The following is a 20,653-nucleotide window of genomic DNA, read 5'->3' on the forward strand; positions in this document are numbered from 1 at the left end:
CATGATAGTGGTTGTAATATTTGCAGTGTGATGGAGTTGCCATCATCTCTTGGCCTTAGCAGAGAGGCAAGATAAGATAAGATAAGTGAAACATGCATTCAGATGCAGGAGTGGAGCAGGTAAACTATATCTAGGTCTGGGCTGCTACATTTTGATCCTCATGTGTGTGTTTTTAAGCAGCCAGTAAGAATAAACCACAAGTTCCTATAGTTCAGACATACCAGGAAAAGGTATGCCATTTTCAGATTTTCAGTTAAATGCACATTTCTTAAAAGTATGAATTTTATTCAGGTCCCAATAAAGTAGCTAGCATCTTAAGCATGTAGAAAAGGTTGCTAATTCTTGCTTTCCCTCTTGGAGGTACAGCGTCACACAACAGTTGTGGGCTTAGGCTGGTGGATCAATATTTGTGCCATGTTAGCTGCATATTCACCTGTTCTGTAACAAACTAGATGCAGAGAATCATGTATGGTCAGCAGTCTATAATGCAGTGGGAGTTCTGTGCCTGAAGGGTCTTGGCATAGCCTGCGGTCTGTGATCAGAGTTCTCCTACTCTGACCGAGCACAGCCTTATATCACTAGTTCTATCCTATGTGGCACGTCTAAACAGATGTCTTTTGCGTCTGCCCCAAGAATATAATTGACAGGCAATATAAAAATATTTACAATAAATAAATAAGGTACTCGGCGCAATTTCTTGGAGACAGCTGTATTCTGTTGGAGTAGACCAAAGGATCTTTCTTTGCATCAGTTTTTCAGCCAAAGTGCCACCAGTTGCCCAGAACAAGCAAGAAGAAAAGTACACTGTCCTACTGCTTCCTCCTCAGTCTCTGCTCATGCATTGCATACTTATTAAACTTAAAGGCACCTTATATTCTTTTTTTATGTAAAATGTTTAGCAGCTGAATGGCAATTATACATCTGCACTTCTTTATATGCAGATCTGATTGCTTTTTTATTTTACAAAAATAATCCATATTGTCTTTAAAAAAACAACACACAACCCTATCAAACTATTTTCTACTGGTTCTTCCATTGCCCCACAAAAAAGGACTCCTGCGTGACAGAACTAAATTTCAGCATTACAAAACTGGCAGCACCTTTTTGTTTTAAAAAAACAATGGTAAGATAGATACAAAATATTCATATTTGTCCACAAGGTAACGAACAGTCATCCCATTTCTTCTTTTTTCTTTACGTATCTTACATTTCATACTTCTTGTACTACTACCAAATGGGAAGTAAGAAATAACTTTTTAACAAACCCATCCTTGCACTAAATATTTCAAGTTATATTGCAATGCATTTGACTGACTGTAGTCAAGATGTAAGTGCCTTAAGTTCTCAAAGTCGCTTTAAAAATACCTCTAATATATTCATATCGGAACATGACACAATTTTTCTCCAAATCTTTCTGTCTGTTACTGTGTCCACTGTAAACTGAGAATCGCAATTTTAACGAATCTGACACGACTGCTTTTGATTAAACATCTTCGAAAGCCAAACTTTGGCTCCTGATTAGCCTTTGTTATCAATTGTTCAGGCTGCATTTCTCGTCTCAGATAACTTGAACGTATGTTACTGTGGAATCGCTGCCAAGCTGGTTCTTAGCCATGCACTTATAGATGCCAGCATCTGACAGCTTTGGATTCTGAATTACTAATGTTCCTTGTGGATGAAGAAGTTCACTTCCAGATGGCCGGCCTTTGCTGCCTGTGGAAAGTAACGAGTGGTCAGGCAGCTCCCATGTAATTTCTGGATTTGGTACTCCCAGTGCCATGCAGTGAAGCTGAACTGGTACCCCAGCCACTGTGCGGATATTCCTTGGCGGTCTGTTTGTAATCCGTGGCGGGTGTGCCACAATAATTACAAAAACAACTACCGTTGAATCACCAGCGTAGTTCTGAGCTTTGCATGCATAACTTCCTCTGTCATGGATGGTGGTTTCTCTGATAATGAGGGTGCCATTTTCCAGTAACATATATCTCCCATTAATCTGAGGCCGGTCTAGGATGTCACCATTGGGGGTTGTCCATATTATGCTTGGCTTGGGGCTTCCGCCAGCAAGACAGTGAAGGGATAACGGTTCCCCACTTATGCTTTTTATTGTTCCTCTTGGGTGGATAAAGATGGTGGGTTTCTGGCCAACTTCCAATATGACCAACTTTTCAATGTAGCCAACTTTATTTTTAGCAGCACACCGGTACTTGCCTGCATCTGCTTTGGAAGGGCTGTAGATGACAAGGGTGCCGTTGTCCCCCAAGAAGTAATGGAGTGTTCTAAAACCACTGGAAACCCTTGTTCCATTGGGTAACATCCAGATTATCTCAGGAGGTGGGTTTCCATCTACAGAGCAGTTCAGAAAGGCAGTTTTCCCAGCCTTTGCTATTACTTTCTCGTTAAATGGATTCCTGAACATTGGTCTCCTAAGCATTTCTAACACCTCCAGTTGGACCACCAATATGCTTTCTCCGCCATCGTTACGTGCCACACAGACAAACTCTGCCGTATCTGAAGACCTTACGTTACGAATTTCAAGAGTCCCATTTTTGTGTACTGTTATTCTACTCCCATAGTATGGGGCTGTTAGGAAAATATTGTCAGGCATAATCCACATGATTTGGGGTATGGGCGTTCCTTCAGCTCTGCAGTCTATTTGTTTCCTTGAGTGTTTTATGGCTGTTGTTTTAATGATAGTCTTGTTTGTATACAACCCATTGATGAGAGGCGGTTTAGAGATTACTTCAAGTTTATAAAGCCTTGTATCATCTCCACCAGAGTTGCGAGCAACACATATGTATTCTCCAGCATCTATGAGCCTCACCTTTGTGACGGACAAGGATCCATTAACATGAAGAAAATACCTGTGATTGGAAGCTGAAATCATGTCGTTGGAAGGCAACAACCAGAAAATGTTTGGCTTAGGTTGACCTGTGGTTTCACAGTTGAAAACTGCAGTGTCTCCTGCTCTGATCTTTACATAGGTCTTGGAATTCTGCTTGATCCGTGGCGCCGCTGCTAGCACTGTTATGTGCACTTTCATTTCGTCTTTCCCAAGTGTGTTTTGAGCATAACACGTGTAGTCGCCCTCTTCAGCTATTCCCACCTTGTTGAAATACAGTGTCCCGTTGTCAAACAGAGTGTACCTACGAGACCTGTGCCCACTGTCATCTGCTTGCATCACGTTGTTGATCATTGTGCCGTCTGGCAAACTCCAAGATATCTCTGGTTCTGGGGACCCGGAAGCTTTGCAGTCCACTTTCAAGTCCTTCCCGTAAGGCACCAGTTTCTTAAAATACTGCTTTTGATCGATTTTTGCAGGCTTCATTGTCACGCTGACTTTCATTAGGATCAAGTCGTCTCCCATTTTATTCCTAGCCACGCATATATAGTCACCAGCATCCTTTTCTGTGACTCTTTCAACAGCCAAGGATCCATTGGGATGCACATGGATTCGACTCCCCATTCTAAAAAGCAATGGAAGAAAGGAAAGGTGTTTAGTCTGATATACTTAAGAACAGGCATAGGCAAACTCGGCCCTCCAGATGTTTTGGGACTACAATTCCCATCACTCCTAGCTAACAGGACCAGTGGTCAGGGATGATGGGAACTGGAGGGCCAAGTTTGCCTATGCCTGCTTAAGAACATAAGAAAAGCCCTTCTGGGAGAAGCTAAAGGCCCATCTAGTCCAGAATTCTCTTTTGACAGCGGTCAACCACATGCCTATGGGAAGCCCACAACCAGAGCGGTACCTCAGGTTACATACACTTCAGGTTACATACGCTTCAGGTTACAGACTCCGCTAACCCAGAAATAGTGCTTCAGGTTAAGAACTTTGCTTCAGGATGAGAACAGAAATCGTGCTCCGGTGGTGCGGCGGCAGCAGGAGGCCCCATTAGCTAAAGTGGTGCTTCAGGTTAAGAACAGTTTCAGGTTAAGTACGGACCTCCAGAACGAATTAAGTACTTAACCTGAGGTACCACTGTATGCCAAAAAAGACGGAGACCCTAACTGTAACACTGCTGATTCTCAATGACATTATAACTTAAGAATTAAAGACAAGCTAAGATATGAGTGCATTGAGTAGAAGCATTTGGAAGTTCCTTTGAGCCCTCTTCAGGAGTCATGAGTGGAGTGTACGGCTGCACCAAGTAACTCCTCCCATGGCATCAGTGCATATTGTGTGAACTTCTGCGCAATGGGGGGTGGGATGGGGGCTTCACACATAGATGTATGTGCAAAGGCTTCCATGTTGTCTTATATCAGAATTGTGCAGGATTCCAGGTTGTGTGGAAGCCTTTGGAAGCCTCTCTCCCTCCATCTCTAAGTACAGCTTGACTTGGTGGGAAATTTCCTTTGTCAAATGTAAGAGCGAACTGCAAGCCTACTTGTTCTTCATATGACATGCACTAGTTTGGATCAGGAAAGTGCAAACATATCACTCCTCTGCTCATTCTGTTTGGAAGCCTTGCAGAGAGCTGGCAGATGTTAATTATGTGGACCAGACTTCAGGGATCTGCAATCTGTTTGGATTTAGATGCTAGGTCAGTCTAGAGATCACAAGATTTGTTACTGCCAAGCTCTAATATGGAAACCACTGGCTTCACTTAAGAACTCAATTGATGGTTAGTGGCCAAAATGTTGGGCAGAACTGTATTACTATGAGTTAAAGCAAACTCGTCCAAAATAAAATACTATGATATTGATGCTGTGGAGCTGCAACCACCCAACCTAGGAATGAGGTTTTAATGGAAATAATACATTTACAAACAAGAACTCATAGGAGCCTTGCTTGTCCCTGAAGCGGCTGTAGTGAAGACAGCCCTAACTGGACTGGAACAGTATGGTAAAATGTGCTTCAACCCTTATATCGTCAGTCTCATTCTTAAATACTGTAGCACTGTACTGCTCTGGCATCTAAAGGTGCAGTCCAAAGCTTCCACACCTGTTAGTGGAGTTTAAAGGAATGCAGTTGTGCCTCTCACAGCATCTGAGTAGAAAGGTCAGGGCAATGGCTGGCGGCTGGCAAGAGAGCTGACTTAGCCAGCAGAGTTGGCTGAGAAACACTTCCATCAAATTTGACCACTACCACTCCACAGCCTGGTGTAAGGAGGGTTTGGATTGTTCTGCAAGTCACTCAGCAAATGACAGCTAGACACCCCTCGTATCAAAGTACCAGAGCAGCTCAGCAAAGGGTGTAAAGAAATTCATTTGTTTGATTCAGCCCTCTTTGACACAAAGGCAGAACAGTTCATTTGTCATTCTCCTCCAGCACAACACTATCCAATGCGAAACCCAATGGTTACAATATACCGTACTTTTCCGTGTATAGGACTAGGGTTTTTTTATTTATTAAAAAAATATATTCAAAATTGTGGATCGTCTTATACATGGATACAATCTCCCCCCGTTTTCTCCATTTGGAGTTCCCCCAAATAGGGGACGTCTTATACATGGGGGCATGTTATATACAGAAAAATATGGTAGCTAATCAAGCAAATAAGTAATGCTGCGATTTTCACGCGACCTACCTGTGCCACTGATCAACAACAGCTTTTGAAGGTAATCTCCATATTATCTTGGGTCTTGGCTCCCCTGTAGCTGAGCAGTTCAGAAGCAACCTGTCCCCAAAATTCAGCTGAGTCAGTCTTTGAGATGAAACTGTGATTCTGGGGACTGTATCGCTATGTTCTACCTGGATGATGACCACTCTCCTCTCTGAGCCAGTGGAGCTGGTGGCTATGCATTCATAATTCCCACTGTCAGAAGGACTGATATTCTTGATGTAAAGGGTTCCATTAGGGAAAAGGAAAAATTTGCCATTTATATACTGCAAAGGCTTCACCTCTGTTCCATCGAAGAGAACCCAGTGAACGTAGGGCTGTGGGTTTCCTTTGGCTGTGCAGGGCAGCTTCAAGCTTGCCCCGATATTCTCCAACATACGTTGCTTCTTCTCTTCCAGTATAATGGGTGGCGCAGCAATAACTTGCAGCCTCACTGTCATTGTATCTGAACCAGCTGCGTTGCTTGCTGTGCATGTGTAAATCCCTCTGTCGTAAACGCTGACTCTCTTTATCACCAGCGTGCCATCTGCTTGCACAGAAACAGCCTCATTTCCCATAGAAGACTCTGAGATGTAAGTTTTGTTTGCGAGGATCCATGTTATGGTAGGAATGGGACGGCCTTCGGCAGTGCATTTCAGGGCTACTGGCTTGTCAGAGTGAACAGTAATAATTTTGGACCTTCCCTCCAAGATTCGAGGTGGATAAGTCACCACGGACAACGTGATAAGAAGCCTGTCGGAACCATGCTGATTGGCAGCAACACAGAGGTACTGTCCGCGGTCCTGGATGTTGACGTTCTGGATGGAGAGAGTCCCGTTGGGAAGAACCTCAAATCTGTTATCACGCTTGTGTTTTGACGCATCAACCCCTAGTTGAAAGAGATGGAAATAAAATTAGCCTAATCTCTGTGTTAAAATCTTACTTTTTTATTTGCTTGGCAAGTCAAATGGTGTTTGTTTGTTTGTTTGTTTTTTTACTGCATTTCTATTGCTCTTGTGCTTCTCCCTTTTCTAAATTTTTCATCCTAAAAACCCCACTTTAATAAACTACCGAATTTACTCAAATCTAATGCTCACTTTTTTTGGCCAAATTGTGTTCTGAAAATTAAGGTTCACGTTAGATTCGATGGCACATTAGACTTGAGCAAATATAGTATTTTCATATATATTTATTAGGTAACCAAAAAAATCAGCTGTAAGCTCGAATTATCCTTTCATATGTAGAGTTATATAGTAAGTAGAAGTAAAATGCAGGTAAGTCATCAGAGTTGCAGCCCTGCATCAGAATAAGAACATGAGGAGCTGCCTTACACAGAGTCAGACTCATCTAACTCAGGGACTGGCAGTGGCTCTCCAAGCAGCAGCCTCTTCCAGATGTATCTGGGGATCACAGAGATTGACCCTGGGACCTTCCACATGCAAGGCACATACCCTACTGCTAAGTAGGGCTGGGTGATATCTGGTTTTCAACATTGTGATATATCCCCAGCAAAATATCGTGATATATCACTCTGAAATAAGGATGGAGCTATGTAGAGGCACTGGCTGGCTTCACAGTTTCTCTTGTATCGTCATTTTTGCATAGCACACACACACACACACACACACACACACACACACACACACAGATAACGATTTGTGAAATATTGCCAGGTCAAAAATTACAAAACCGATATCACAATACGGACTTCAAACTGGTTTGGGGTGATATATTGATATATCACCCAGCCCTACTGCTAAGTTATGACCCCTCCCCAATACGGTGCCCTAGGTTAAGTACTTAAGTCGTTCCGGAGGTCCGTTCTTAACCTGAAACTGTTCTTAACCTGAAGCACCACTTTAGCTAATGGGGCCTCCTGCTGCCACTGCACGATTTCTGTTCTCATCCTGAAGCAAAGTTCTTAACCCGAGTCACTATTTCTGGGTTAGCGGAGTCTGTAACCTGAAGTGTATGTAACCTGAAGCGTATGTAACCCGAGGTACCACTGTACTGCTTTTCAAGTCCCACAGAAGAAGAAAGGATTTCTACAACTGTGTTCAAAGGCACGATTGTATTTATAAAACCACATTTCCTCTAAGGAGCTCAGGGCAATACATGTGGTTCTCTCCCCCCGCTCTCCATTTTGTCCTCACAATTGCCTGGTGGAGAGGGTGGCTATTGCAGAGAGTATGGCTGCCCCAGGGCCACACACTTTTGAACCAGAGTCCCCCCAATCCTAGCCCAACACACAAATCTCTATAACACAATGGTTCTCATTGCACCCTCAAAACCCAACCATAGGGCTATAAGCATTCTTAAGATATTAATACTGCACACACGACATCCTAGCTTGTTTCTTGTGTATATCAAAAAAGGAGAAAGAAATATTCCATGTAAACTTGAGAAACGTACCTGATGATACCTTGGTCCAGTGTATTATTGGCCGAGGGTTCCCACTGGCTTCGCAAGGGATGAAAGCATCTGAATTAGCCAAGACAGTAAACGCTGCCAGTTTCCCTCCAATTATCCTGGGTCTTGCCCCCCTGCGTTGGTGGAACAAATCTAAGGTTATCTGATTGGTGGTAGTGACTTCCTGGTCTATGGTCTTCTCAGCCCAATTATTCACCTGATTGTTCTTATTCTTCCTCCACAAAGGAGTATATTGAGTGGAGCTCTGTGGGGACTTAAATCTGCCCAATGTGCTGACCGTGAAAGTTTCGCCACTTTCTGCAGCCTCCTGCCAAGACAGTTCCCCCTGCCTGGGAGATGCAGTGGTTTGTGTGATAACTGGCATGAGCGTTGTTTGGGGTGCTAATGGGCTAGGAGACCGTGTGTTGGGGTATCTTGCATTAGTAGGAGTTTGGGTACTTATCTCAATTTTAAGAGAAAAGGCTGCTTTTGTTGTTTGGCCTTTTTTGCTAGCTTCCCATCCTACAGTCTGATTTGATTCCTTATTAGCACCCACTGTAGTAGCCTGAGTTAGTCTGCTGGACTCTGGTGTCCGTGTTACCAAGGCTGTGCCTGGTATTGCTGTGATTGGGCTGGCTGTGTCCAAGACTGATACAGTGAGTGGGATGACGGTTGCAGGTTTTTCAGAAGACGAATTATCCACTGCTATCTCAATAGTGACCGTATTTTTGGTAGGGATATTCCTTATTAATACCTGAGTGGCTGGTGTAGATTTATTCTCTGCAACTGTGCCAGTTGTGCCAGGACTGGGTGTCTGTGGTGTAGTTCTAATGGCATCCATACTAGTGGATTTCGAAAACAGTTCATCTGTTAGGGGGCTGGCAGCTTGCCTTATGCTTTCAGCTGTTGTAAAAGCAGGAGAAGCCGTTGGTTTTTTGGACATTGTAGCAGAACCTTTGCTGAGAATGAGGTTTCTGTATGAAGACACGGGATTTTTCAGAGGCCTTCTCCTCCTCTGACCCCTCCTTCTGCCTGGTCTTAACGCTCTGAATCTGCCAACGTTTGTTTTAACACGGACAGTAGTAGTTGGAGTGAGAATTGGTAGGATGCTGCTGGTGGCATCTGTTTCTTTTCCTAGAACAGTTGTAAGATTGGAGGCAAAGGCTGAAGATGGCAATTCTGAAGCATCGAGCGATAGCAGGGGGACTAGTTTTACTAGCATCATGTTGTCACTGGTGGGTTGAATTAGGTGGTCATCAGTTCGGATCTTTGTCTTTGAAACAGCACTTTTATATGTATGTGATGTTGTGTATGCTGGCATTGGAACTGTAGTTTGGAGAGGCAAAACAGATACTGTAGGTGAGGGTTCTCTGCTTGTTTGCAACTCGGGTTCCTTCTCCAGTAGCTGCTTTTGTGCATGATTGCTTCCAAAGAAATTATGCAAAGGAATTTCCCCTGTTGAAACAACGGAAGAGGCCTTAGTTCCAAGAGCAGAAAGGGTAGATTTCATAACCAAAGGTGACATGGTAGTTGTGGTTTCCATGCCAGTCCTGGGGCTATGGATAGTTGCCTTTGGGAGTCTGATGCTAAATGATGGGTTTGCGTCGGTGATTCCTTGTAATGCTCCACCAGATTTTGCTTCTCTGTGCGATAGAACTTGTGTGCTTTCAGGATAGAAGGGGATTGTTGTTGAAGTTGTATGCTCTTCAGCTGCAACCAGTTTGTTTCTTGAGAATGCCCAAAACTGATTTGCAGTAGTTGCTTCTGGGTAACGAGTTTTAAATGAAGTGGAAACAGGAGCTTGAGAGACAGTCTGTTCAAGAGATTTGTTGGGAGGAGATAAGGCAGGTGTGCTCACTTCTACAGGAGGAGGTAGAGTTGTACTTGCTTGAGCAAACCGTGATTTAACAAAAGCAAATCTCCGACCTGCAATGTTGGAAATACGGCCAGGTCTAATTATTCGTCTTCTATTAGAGATTTTTCTTCGTCTGCTATACTGCCTGGGGGGGAGTGGTGGGTTGTGAGTTGTAGCACCCCCAACTACCTTAATCTGCTGGTGAGTGACAATGGTTGAGCTTGAAGGTAACCGAGGCACTATTTTTTGTGTACTGTAAGCATACATATGACTAAATATATCATCATCAGGAACATTGGCTGTCACTAGAGATACCTGCTGATTGGATTTCTTTGATACTTTCTCAGTTGCCTCTGTAAATAAATCAGGTTTTTCAGTATTTTTGTGGGTAGCTGCAGACAGGGTATTCTTGGTAATATTCATTGCTGGTATAATTGTTGGTGTGGCATTTAGATGCAAATTGTTTCTCCCAGATGATATCGAGCTCTGAAAAGTACTGAAAGCTTCTGTAGAAGTACTTGGCGGAATATAAGATGGTGTTGTTAATGGCTCCATGTTGGTAGATGGTGTTTGAGATGCTTTGAGAGAAGTTTTTTCAAGTTTAAGTTCTGCAAGTAACTTCTGGTTCTTGGGTGTCTTGTAATTCGTAACCGCTGGGCTGGTTACTGGAGTTGTGGTTTCTGTAACCATGCTGGATGTTGCCAAAGAACGGAAATCATTTGACATGCTTCCAAATTCTGCTGTCACTACATTTCCAGAGGCTTCTCTCAGAGTGGATATCGCAGGTCTTTTAGTTGCTAGTAGAATAAATCCTTCCTCTGGAAATATATCATCTCCAGATGTCTCTTCCAGATTTTCAGAAGTCTTTGAGGACAACAGAACCTTTACTGTTGGTTTTGCTGTGGCATTTTCTTGCTTACTTGGAAAAGTGGCTTTTTTCTTTGTTTTTTCCAAAAATGCTGCCCAGCGCAACGGATCAATTCTCCTAGTGGAAGGATCAAATTGCCTCAGGCGCCCTCTAAACCGTTTGTTCATCTTGTCCTTGTTGCGCCTGTAAATCTCTTTGCGATTGGCACTGGCTTTGTTCTGTGTGGGCTGATTTATATATGAATCTTTAGTGGGTTCCTCGCTGGTTACTTGGGTTTGCCTGGCAGATGAAGGATTTCGAGGTTTGGTGGTAGCTTTGTACTCTTCATTGCCAGATCCTTCTGCTGCTTCATCCTCTAGCTGAATATCGAGTTTTTGTGACCTGTTCAAATTCCTTTCAACTACTACTTGGTAAACCAAAATATCAACGCCATACTTATTAGCAGCGACACACATGAAGTAACCACCATCCCGGTCTGTTGTTCGTTGTATTTTTAATGTGCCATTGTGAAAAAGAAGCTTGTTTTTTGAAGAGTGGTGAAGAACCATGTGCTCAGGTAAGATCCAGGTAACAGGGGCATCTGGGGCACCTGTAGATGGGCATGGAAGGTGAAGCGTGTCACCTAAAAATATGGAAAACTGAGGGCCGTTTAAATGGCTGTGTTCTATATAAGGATCTATCACAGTAATCCTAACAGTCAGGACATCAGCATCAACATAATTGGTTCCTATACAGTGATAAACTCCACTGTCAAAATTATCTGCTGCGTGTAACATGAGTTTTCCAGATTTTTTTATCACGATTCTCCCATCTTCACTAATATATGGAGCTCTAATCTTGCTCCCATCTGCTAATACCCACTCAATTACAGGGGTAGGGTATCCAAGGGCTTGGCAGTCCAATTCCACAGACCCCCCTACTAAAACGGTGTATTCAGTTTTTGTGGTGTTTTCTCGTAAGATCATGGCCCAGTTTTGCCGTTCTGATTTTGGGAGATTGACCAGGAAGGCAATTTGAGCATTTGTGAAATACTGGATGTGCAGAGTGTTGAGAGTGGTTGATGTCCTGTCCAGTTGCAATGAAACTTGTCCCTGCATCAACCAGTAAGGCTCAGCTCTCAGTTCAGCTTCTACATCAGTGAATAGCTCGTCATTTTTGGAATCTGTTTGCTTGTACTTATAACTGATGTAAGGCACTTCTGTCAATAACAGTTCCCTTTCCAGTTTTAACGGAGAATCACTGTAAAGGGCCAGGATGCTCCACAACTGCTGAATATATTCATGGTCAATGCTACACACAAGGAATGTTGACAAGGATACTTCAAGTACCGTGGTGTTGTCGATTTTGTTTAGTGTAACTGGAGACATCTTTGCAGGCTTTTGCACATTGCAGATCAGGTTTGCTCGATTTCCAGCTTGGTCTGTCATGTTGAATACCATGGATCCTATGGGAGCCATAAAATCTCTGGGAGAAACTGACGTAAAGCCACCATCATCAGGAGCAGTGATGTTTTTCAATTTCAAGGCTGGATCTATAGTTGGCTTAACACAATTAAAATCTGAGGGTTGAATGCCACTTAACTGCTTGCCTTTAAAAATTCCAGGATTGGCACACAATGGGCATTGCAGAACACCAGAAACACCTCTGTCTTTTTTGCACTTGACAACATCTGGAAAGGAGATAGAAACAGTAAAAATCATTTTTGCTTGACTGATTCACGTATAAAAGCAACAGGTCCTATTATGCTGATAGATATTTCTGGTGTCCATGAAATATGACAGACCTCAGTCAGCAATCATTTGGATCTGTTTAGGAGCCAGCCAGTGCAGTAATTGATGATTAGCCATGGTTTCTACAGAATAGGATGGAAAGGAACCAGAACAAGGACAAAGGCCTAGGACTCAGCCCTCAGAATGAGCACAAGGGCAAAAGGATGCTAGATGTAGACATTAGAAAAATTACACAAGAACAGAGAAGACAGATTTGGGTAAGGCCCAAGTTTAATGCCCATTGCCCAAAGTTTATGTTGGAATTTGAACTTTGGTCCTGTGTTATGTCCCCATCTTGCTTCAATGTGCATGTTCTTGGCCCTAGATTCCCCCCCCCCTTTCTAATGGGCATGCGAATGCATAATTGCATTCAGAAAACTGTTCGTTCCCTGCCCACCACTGATCTAGCAACAAAATAGTTTCCAATGATAGAAAATATCTACTCTCCCACCCCACTGGTTAGGAATGCTTCCACCATGGGTTTCAAATTATTTCAAACAAGAGTTGAACATATCATTTTTAAGAGGTATTCCATTTTTCTACTTGGTATTGTAATTGGAAATATATTAGAACACGTTGTTGTTCTATCTGTTACTCATTTATACAAGTTTTTGCAATAAAAACATATGCTGTAGGATCAGAACAGTAACCTATCTGTGCCTATATCTTTAAACGGCGGCAAATACATATTTGGGGGAGGAATTTTGCCAGACACAGTTTTATTTGCGATTGTTCTATTTTATTCATTTAAAGTTTTTGGCATCTCCATAATGTGAAGTTTGTAACACAAGCTTCTTGCCACATACCAGAGAAGAGGGAGGAAGTTGCATTTTTCTCTTATAACTATGGGATAATATAAACAAGAGAGGAACAAAGGCTAGATTCCTGTGGAAGTTCTATGCAAGAGCTGTCAAATCTCTAGATCATTTTGGTGAAAATTCTCATTTCTGTATTATCTCTCCAGGGAATCATTTGTCAAACACATCTTTTGGTGAAGCAGTCCAGGGGAAAAATCCCTTCTGTTTACAATTAGTTATGAAAACAATGGATTCAAATATAGCAATCTCTACTGTTCCATTAATAAAGAAAATGTGACTGACTCTACAGACTTGAAAGTGCCCTAATATAAAATGAAATACATCAAAATATTCTGTATTTATGATCAAGAAGGCTGCAACATTTTCTTTAATAAAAAGGACACCCCAATTAATCTGGCATCAGATTTTTTAGCAAATACAAGTACTGTTGACCGTAAAACTGTACAAAAACTAGGTTTCAGGCACACTTGAGGGAAAGCTTCATCTAATGTGCCAGGTGTGGTGCACTCAAGCACAATCTTAAAACAAAATCCATGTGCTTTTTCAGGACCATCAGCCTTGCGTCTGATCAACGTAAGATTTATTTAATCAGGGGATAGCCCTAGTGGTTAGATATTATTTGAAGGAGGATGTGGTCTCTCAGATTTTCTTTTCTTTAAGGTATACGATGCTATGCTGAAAATCCTAACAATTATTGTGGTGCTGTGATTCCTGGGCACTGTAAATTGAAGTGCTGGCGAAAATTAGAATAGCTTAAAGGAGACCACCAGCAGTTTGAGGTATTTTCTTACACATGTTCTGTGGGAAAATAGCTGGTTAAGTGACACTGCCAACAGAACCAATGGCCCTTTTGAGGAAGAGTACCCTCTCGATATGAAGTAGAGAGTGTGGCTATTGGGGGGGAAAAGGAATTCATATTGGTGGTCCCCTTGTTGCAGGACAAGCTATCTGGGTGGGGTGGGGACTCACCTGCCACCTACATTAATGCATTTTCAACAGCAAATACTTTTTTGTTGTTCTCCCAAGCCTTTTAACATAATTGTATCTGCTTTTAACACCATTTAAACATTGATAGCAATATTTCAGTCTCTGCCTTTATGGTGGTGGGTTGTTTTTAGCCCTTAATAATAGTGCTTAGACTATTGGACTATGGCTAGCATGAAGTTTTATTCTTTGTTGGTGGTTCTGCATTTTTGTGATTTCTGATATCAATGGTATAATATGTTCTTAAATTGCTTTAATGCTGTTACATTATGGGATAATTGGCACATAATACAATACACAGAGTAACCGCAAAGGTTTCAAATGGACTATTTAACAGCCACATGAATCTCCTACTATTTTTATTTTTTATTTTATGGAAACCATTTTGGAATCCTTGTCAGGGGAGGGTAAAAATGCTTCCAGAAATAAATGCAAGTTGAGTATATAAATAAAAAGAGAATATTTGATACCTGGCTGCCGTTCCGCCCACTCACCAAACCATTTCATTTCACAGTCACAAGCCCAAGGGTTCCCGTGAAGGTAGAGGCTTTCTAACTCAGACATATATGTGAAAATGTCTCGAGGCAGAGAAGAAAGCAAGTTGTCAGACAAGTAGATATGCTTTATGGAGGATGTTTTGAACATCTGGAGGTAGCACAAGGTGACGAAAGTATCCGAGTGAAGCTGCTTGAGCAAATTTCCTTCCAAGTGGACTAGTTTCAGTGATGTAAGGCCATAGAAAGCTTTGGGGTTTACAAATTCAATTTGGTTATGATCCATGTGCAACCGTACCAAACTCATGAGACCATGAAACATGCCTGCTTCAATAACTTTGACTTTGTTGTAGCTCATCTTCAAGACCTGTTGACATAATAATAATAATAATATAAAAAATTGAGCAAAATAGGAACACCATCTGACAAATAAAAAGCAACCATATTCAAATGTTACATTAAAGCAAGGGGGCAGTTGGTTCAGCAGTGAGAACAACTTTTAAAACTGAAGTTAGATAGGCTGTGAACCTGTACCCATAGTATGTATGCTATTCATTTTTAAAAGGGCCGAAGGTAAAAATTTGGCACAGATGGATAATTCCCAGTTCATTCTTACCTGCAACAGGCGCAAATCAGAGAATGTCCTGTCTTGAATTGTATGTATCTGATTACTGTGCAACATCAACAACTCCAACTTCTCCAGGCCAGAAAAATCTGTTTCAGTCAGTTTAACCAAACTGTTGTAACTGTAACAAACATTTCATTCCAGATCTGGGTTTAGTCAGTCAGCTATAGTTCAAAGGCAAAACAAACAAACAAAAACAGAGTCTCTCTTTTGCAAATAAGCAAATAAATTTTAGTTAAAACTTGCCATGTCAATTTCAGAATAGCTTTATCAGTACAGTGGCAGATGGAAATTCGTAGGTATGCGCACCCCTAGAATGAATGCCTTTGACTTGTGATTATACAGGTTACTTTATTTACTTAAAATAGATATATTCCACTTCCCTGCTGGAGCTCCCAAAGCACAGCAAACCAAACCATATAGTAGATACTCACGAATTCACAATGTAAACAATAAAATGCTATCACGCTTTCCATGAAGCATACCTCCTAAGTCATCAGCAAAGACCCTGGAATAGTTTAGGCAGGGCTTATACCTTAAAGCCTAACCTCTTAGTGCTCTTTAGTATTCACAATAAGGGTTCATGTCCAGTTCTAGTTATCTGTCACAGTGACTCCTTGCTAGTTTCAGTGGATGTAGTAAGAAGGTCCACAGGGCAGAGCCAGGGCCTCCCCTCACCAAAGCACTGTTGAACGTAACCTGTACTGTGAACAGAGTATTGAACCTGCATTGACACAAATCATTTACTGAATCCAAATCAGGCACTGGTGCCTTCCCCTGCAATCTTACTCTATGCCTATCCCTAAAGCTACCTATAGTGCAGACAGGTAAGGAGAGTTTGCATGAGTTAGTGTATGGAGGTCCTGCACGACAGGATACAGCAGCAAATGATCAGTGCAGACTAACCATTTTTGGTGTCTCCATCCGCACTGGTCATTAGAGGCACTTGTAACTAAGAACTTTTACTCAGATCAGCTTATTTCCTTCTCCTTCCCTATCTATTTTCCTTTGGTGCTGTCCATTTTTAGAGCATAAATCTGAGGGCAGAAACATTTTTTTAAAAAAAGAAATGATTTGTAAGTCACGTTGGGAGCCTTTTTTGGCTGAAATACAAGGGGAGGAAATCTTTAAATAGGTAACAGCATCCCCAGACCTTTCCTCAGTCATACCAAACCTATGGTATTCGATAGGATAACCCTGAGGCTTTCATCGGAATACTATACTTGGAGCATCCAGAACAACTAAGCATCATGGGACCTGCAATTTCCATGACACTGAGCTGCCAGGGATGTACTCTAGCTATTTAAAATAAAAACAAAAACCTAGATACCATTGCTTCTGATAATCTTGTGGCTGCATCATAAGAGGAGAAGTGCTTCTCTATGCAATGCTAGAGCATTGTTTAGTACTATATCCAAAACAGGTACAAGGCTGCCAGTATGAAACAACAACAAAACGGGAAAGAGAGAAAACTCATGTGATGACAAACACACAGACGGTCCATCCTGTCATCATAGGCAATTTCAAACTTGGTTAATGTCTCAGTTGATCAAATGAATCAGAGCTTAATTTAAGTGAAAGTTGATACACGGATTGGCAAGGAATGAAGCCAGGTGGTCTTTGATCTCCTCCAAGTCAGTGAAATGGGGCTTCGCGGATAAGTGTGTGCCCCAGTTAAGTCTCTTATGGCATGTTAGTTGTAGCAGGTGGGGGGCAACTGGTTCTCCTTATTCAATATTCAAGCAATATTGTTGTAAACCTACCCTAAGTTGATGCGCTCCACATTTGGGGAGATTTGTGCTGGGATGGTAGTGAAATACCGGAATGTGCAATGTACTTCGGTGGGTACATAGCAGGCGCAGTGCTTAGGACATGCACCACTGCGAGGAAAAGCGGTCCAGCAGAATCCAAGCAGAAATCCTAGAAAACAGGGGTTGCGTCTTCCTGTACCTTCCATCCTTGACGCAACAGCAATCTTAGCAAGCGTGGACAAACAAAACTGTAAGAAACAGAACACAACACAAGTTATCATGTCAAGATGAGAAGTCACAAATTTGTATCTTTGACCTCAGGACTTGTTTAGAATAAAGCCTGCCTTAGAAACAGTACAGGAAAGGTCCTCCATATTATTATTATTTTTTTAAAAAAACACATCTCTGCAGGGGTTTCTTGTTTGTTTTTTAAGAAAATAACATTCCTTCGCAGCTTCTTTCTTTTAGTGAATGTGGGGAGGGGAGAGAGTTCGTGTTGACAGGTATTAAAAACTGAAATCTGACACGCTACTGAGTCTATTGTTCCAAATAAATAAGCCCACTCTTTCATTATTTAGAGTGTTCATAAATCTGTTTGTGGTTTGTCTTTGCCAAAAAACACGTTGAGTCCTTCTTTGCCAAGCAATTTAGGCCTCAGAAAAAGAAAAAAAATAAGAAGTTTAGAAGACGACTGTGGTGGTTAAGAAAGCTAATAAGCTATGACAAGACTGACAGCAGTTAAACTTTATCCCACTTTCCCCACGGTTTTTAGATTTTACAAGCAGTGCCCCCTTCCTCCTCCTCCTGTTTTGTTAATGCTGCAGAATCAGAGCAGAGTTCAACAGTAGATTAAAGGGGCACTGAGTAGTCTTAAATTTGAATAAACAGTGTTTACTGTTTGGCTAGGTTAATTTTAGATTAATTAATATTTTGAAAGTAAATGCTAGATTTCCAGTACAGAGTCTTGAGTCAATACTGAGCATTCTATAGCGCTTTTGATTGTATGAAGCATTCCACTCCTTAAGAGTAATACATATTGAGTAATTAATTTCACAAGCTAGCATAATAATTGCAGAATCTAGAAGGTTAGAATGGTGGACTCTATTGCTCTAGCATGCTGCAAATGGTTAGGGAGTGTCAGGGAGAGGCAGCTTCAAATCCCTACTCTGCTTTGCCAGCCCTCTAGGTGACAGGGGGCTGGTAACCCACTCTCAGCCTAGCCAACCTCATAGGGTTGTTGTGTGTGTGTGTGTGTATGGGAGAAATAAGGTATTTCTATCCTAGCTTAGAGGGTGGTGTGATATGAATACTGCTGCTGCTGCTGCTGCTGCTGCTAATAATAATAATAATAATAATAATAATAGATAGATAGATAGATAGATAGATAGATAGTGATGTATGGAATTGAGAGCTGGACCATAAAGAAGGCTGATCACTGAAGAATTGATGCTTTTCAATTATGGTGCTGGAGGAGACTCTTGAGAGTCCCATGGATTGCAAGATGCATTCTGAAGGAAATCAGCCCTGAGTGCTCACTGGAAGGACAGATCCTGAAGCTGAGGCTCCAATACTTTGGCCACCTCATGAGCAGAGAAGACTCCCTGGAAAAGACCCTGATGCTGGGAAAGATTGAGGGCAGAAGGAGAAGGGGACGATAGAGGACGAGATGGTTGGACAGTGTTCTCGAAGCTACCAGCATGAGTTTGACCAAGCTGCACGAGGCAGTGGAAGACAGGAGTGTCTGGCGTGCTCTGGTCCATGGGGTCATGAAGAGTCAGACACGACTAAACAACTAAACAACAACAATAGAAATGATTGTTGTTTTTGGTTCCAGCCCTCCTCCTCCCCAAATCTCTAATAAGGCATAGTGAGTTCATGGCAGAGCCCAGATCTGACCCAGATGCTATCTCATTCCAGCTACAGTAGCTCCTGCAAGGTGATCAAGTTTCTCAACATTCACAAGACAAGAGAAATTTGTCGCTGTCCTTTTGCAGACAGGATTGCTGATCGTCATTACGCACGGACATTGTTGGGAGATCTGCTCTTAATTACTTGTTTTCTCCCTTTTCGTGCATGTGGTCTGCTGTGTGAAAGGAGCCGGCGGCTGCATGCACAAAATAGTAATTGCGTAACTTGACCAAAGGGATGCTTGGCCGGGGAACAAGAAAAAGTCCGGCCGGCAGCCTTTAAGTTGTCACCAAGGTCCATCCTCCTTGGAGCAGACCCATTGTGTGCATAAGAGACAGGACTGACTTAGGTCCATTAATTTCAGTGCGTCTAGTCTAAGTAAAACCCTTTGAAAACAATGAATGACACCAATGGCATCCTTCCTTTTGCAGTTGCCACCCAACTTATTTCAGTGATAAGCCAGGCTTCTGGAAAGAAATCCATAGCACCACACCATTTTTTTAAAAATTCACCACAGCGCTAAGAAGCAAATAAATTACAAATAAAGAGCATGCACCCCCCAAGTAAGTTCTCCAAAGCAGCCTCAGAAATAATCTCTACTCACTTGCAGGCTGCAGCAGCAGCAACCCAAAGTTCCCCACGCATTTAAACAAAAAAAACCCCACTTTATTATGGCATAAGCTCTCTCGGACTAAAGTCCACTTTTATCAGATGCCTTGAAGGGTTGTGCTCAGTTGACAGGTGGCCTTTTGCAGAGTCCTTTATGAGGGGGGAAAGGATGGAGCCCACCGCCACGAACCTGAGTTAAAACCAGCCGAAAGAGAGTAGAAGAGTCCGTCCTTACCTGCGCTGTATCCCCCTTTCTTTCTTCCTCAATAGCCCTCCATCTTCTCCTGCCGCCCACCGAGATCCCGCTCATAAATGGAGAGGCAACAAGTTCACGAGCTTCCTAAGGCTTGCGAGGGAGGGAGAAGCCGCCGCAGAGGTGAGAGGATGGAAGTTTGCAAGGAACACCAGAAACCCGCCCCCGGCCCTGTTGCGGCGCGAGGGAGGGAGGGAGGGAGGGCTTGGCCGCCTCGCCCAGCGAAAAACGGAAAAGCCTTGGCGCGCTCCTCTCGCCGGAGCCTCGCCAAGCGTCTGGGCTTCCCCGAATCGCCTCAGAGAGAAGTGTGGAGGGGTGGGGTGTCCACTGGCCGGCTCTCTCTTTCTGGGCTTGCTCACACGCCCCCTTCCTCCCAGCCCCGGGGGGTGGAAGGGAGCGCGGAGGCGTCGCCGGCAATGGGGAGCTCCTCGCGCGCTCCGAGGCCTTTACGCTTCGCACGTGGCGCCCAGCCGGGCTCTGGGTCTTCCCCCCGCCGCGGGCTTTGTTGCACCTTTGCGCCCGCTAGCCCCTTCCCGAGAGCGGCCTCCCGCTCGGGTCGTCTTCCGCTCGCGCCGGGCTGCCCCACTTGTTGTTGTTGTTGTTTAGTCGTGTCGGACTCTTCGTGACCCCATGGACCAGAGCACACCAGGCCCTCCTGTCTTCCACTGCCTCCCGCAGTTTGGTCACACTCATGCTGGTAGCTTCGAGAACACTGTCCAACCATCTCGTCCTCTGTCGTCCCCTTCTCCTTGTGCCCTCCATCTTTC

General features: G+C 43.0%; 1 protein-coding gene across 3 annotated transcripts; it reads right to left on the bottom strand.

Annotated features, from left to right (window-relative positions):
* Window positions 1-264: 264 nt before the first annotated feature.
* Window positions 265-20,432, bottom strand: IGSF10 (immunoglobulin superfamily member 10). 3 transcript variants are annotated; one of them, XM_081862056.1, is made up of 7 exons: window positions 19,869-20,432; window positions 17,129-17,364; window positions 15,357-15,486; window positions 14,717-15,107; window positions 7,956-12,344; window positions 5,532-6,432; window positions 265-3,467 (listed from the first exon to the last, which is right to left on the bottom strand). In XM_081862056.1, the coding sequence occupies exons 1-7, from the start codon at window positions 19,941-19,943 to the stop codon at window positions 1,559-1,561; spliced, it is 8,031 nt and encodes a 2,676-aa protein (XP_081718182.1). In that variant the 5' UTR covers window positions 19,944-20,432; the 3' UTR covers window positions 265-1,558. The 3 variants fall into 3 exon arrangements, with proteins under 3 accessions (XP_081718182.1, XP_081718183.1, XP_081718184.1); XM_081862057.1 differs by lacking the exon at window positions 19,869-20,432 and adding an exon at window positions 19,629-19,849; XM_081862058.1 differs by lacking the exon at window positions 19,869-20,432 and having other exon boundaries at window positions 15,357-15,529; window positions 17,129-17,267.
* Between the last annotated feature and the right edge of the window lie 221 nt (window positions 20,433-20,653).

This window comes from Podarcis erhardii (genome assembly GCF_964252035.2).
Source record: "Podarcis erhardii genome assembly, chromosome: 5".
NCBI lineage: Eukaryota > Metazoa > Chordata > Lepidosauria > Squamata > Lacertidae > Podarcis > Podarcis erhardii.

Bases quoted from the DNA above. Each gene is read 5' to 3' on its own strand.
- IGSF10 (XM_081862056.1), bottom strand. From the start codon at position 19,943: ATGAGCGGGATCTCGGTGGGCGGCAGGAGAAGATGGAGGGCTATTGAG. The intron at 6,433-7,955 runs GTACGTTTCTCA...TCTTTCAACTAG, and splicing joins CTGGACCAAGGTATCATCAG to GGGTTGATGCGTCAAAACAC. The intron at 3,468-5,531 runs GTAGGTCGCGTG...ATTGCTTTTTAG, and splicing joins GTTGTTGATCAGTGGCACAG to AATGGGGAGTCGAATCCATG.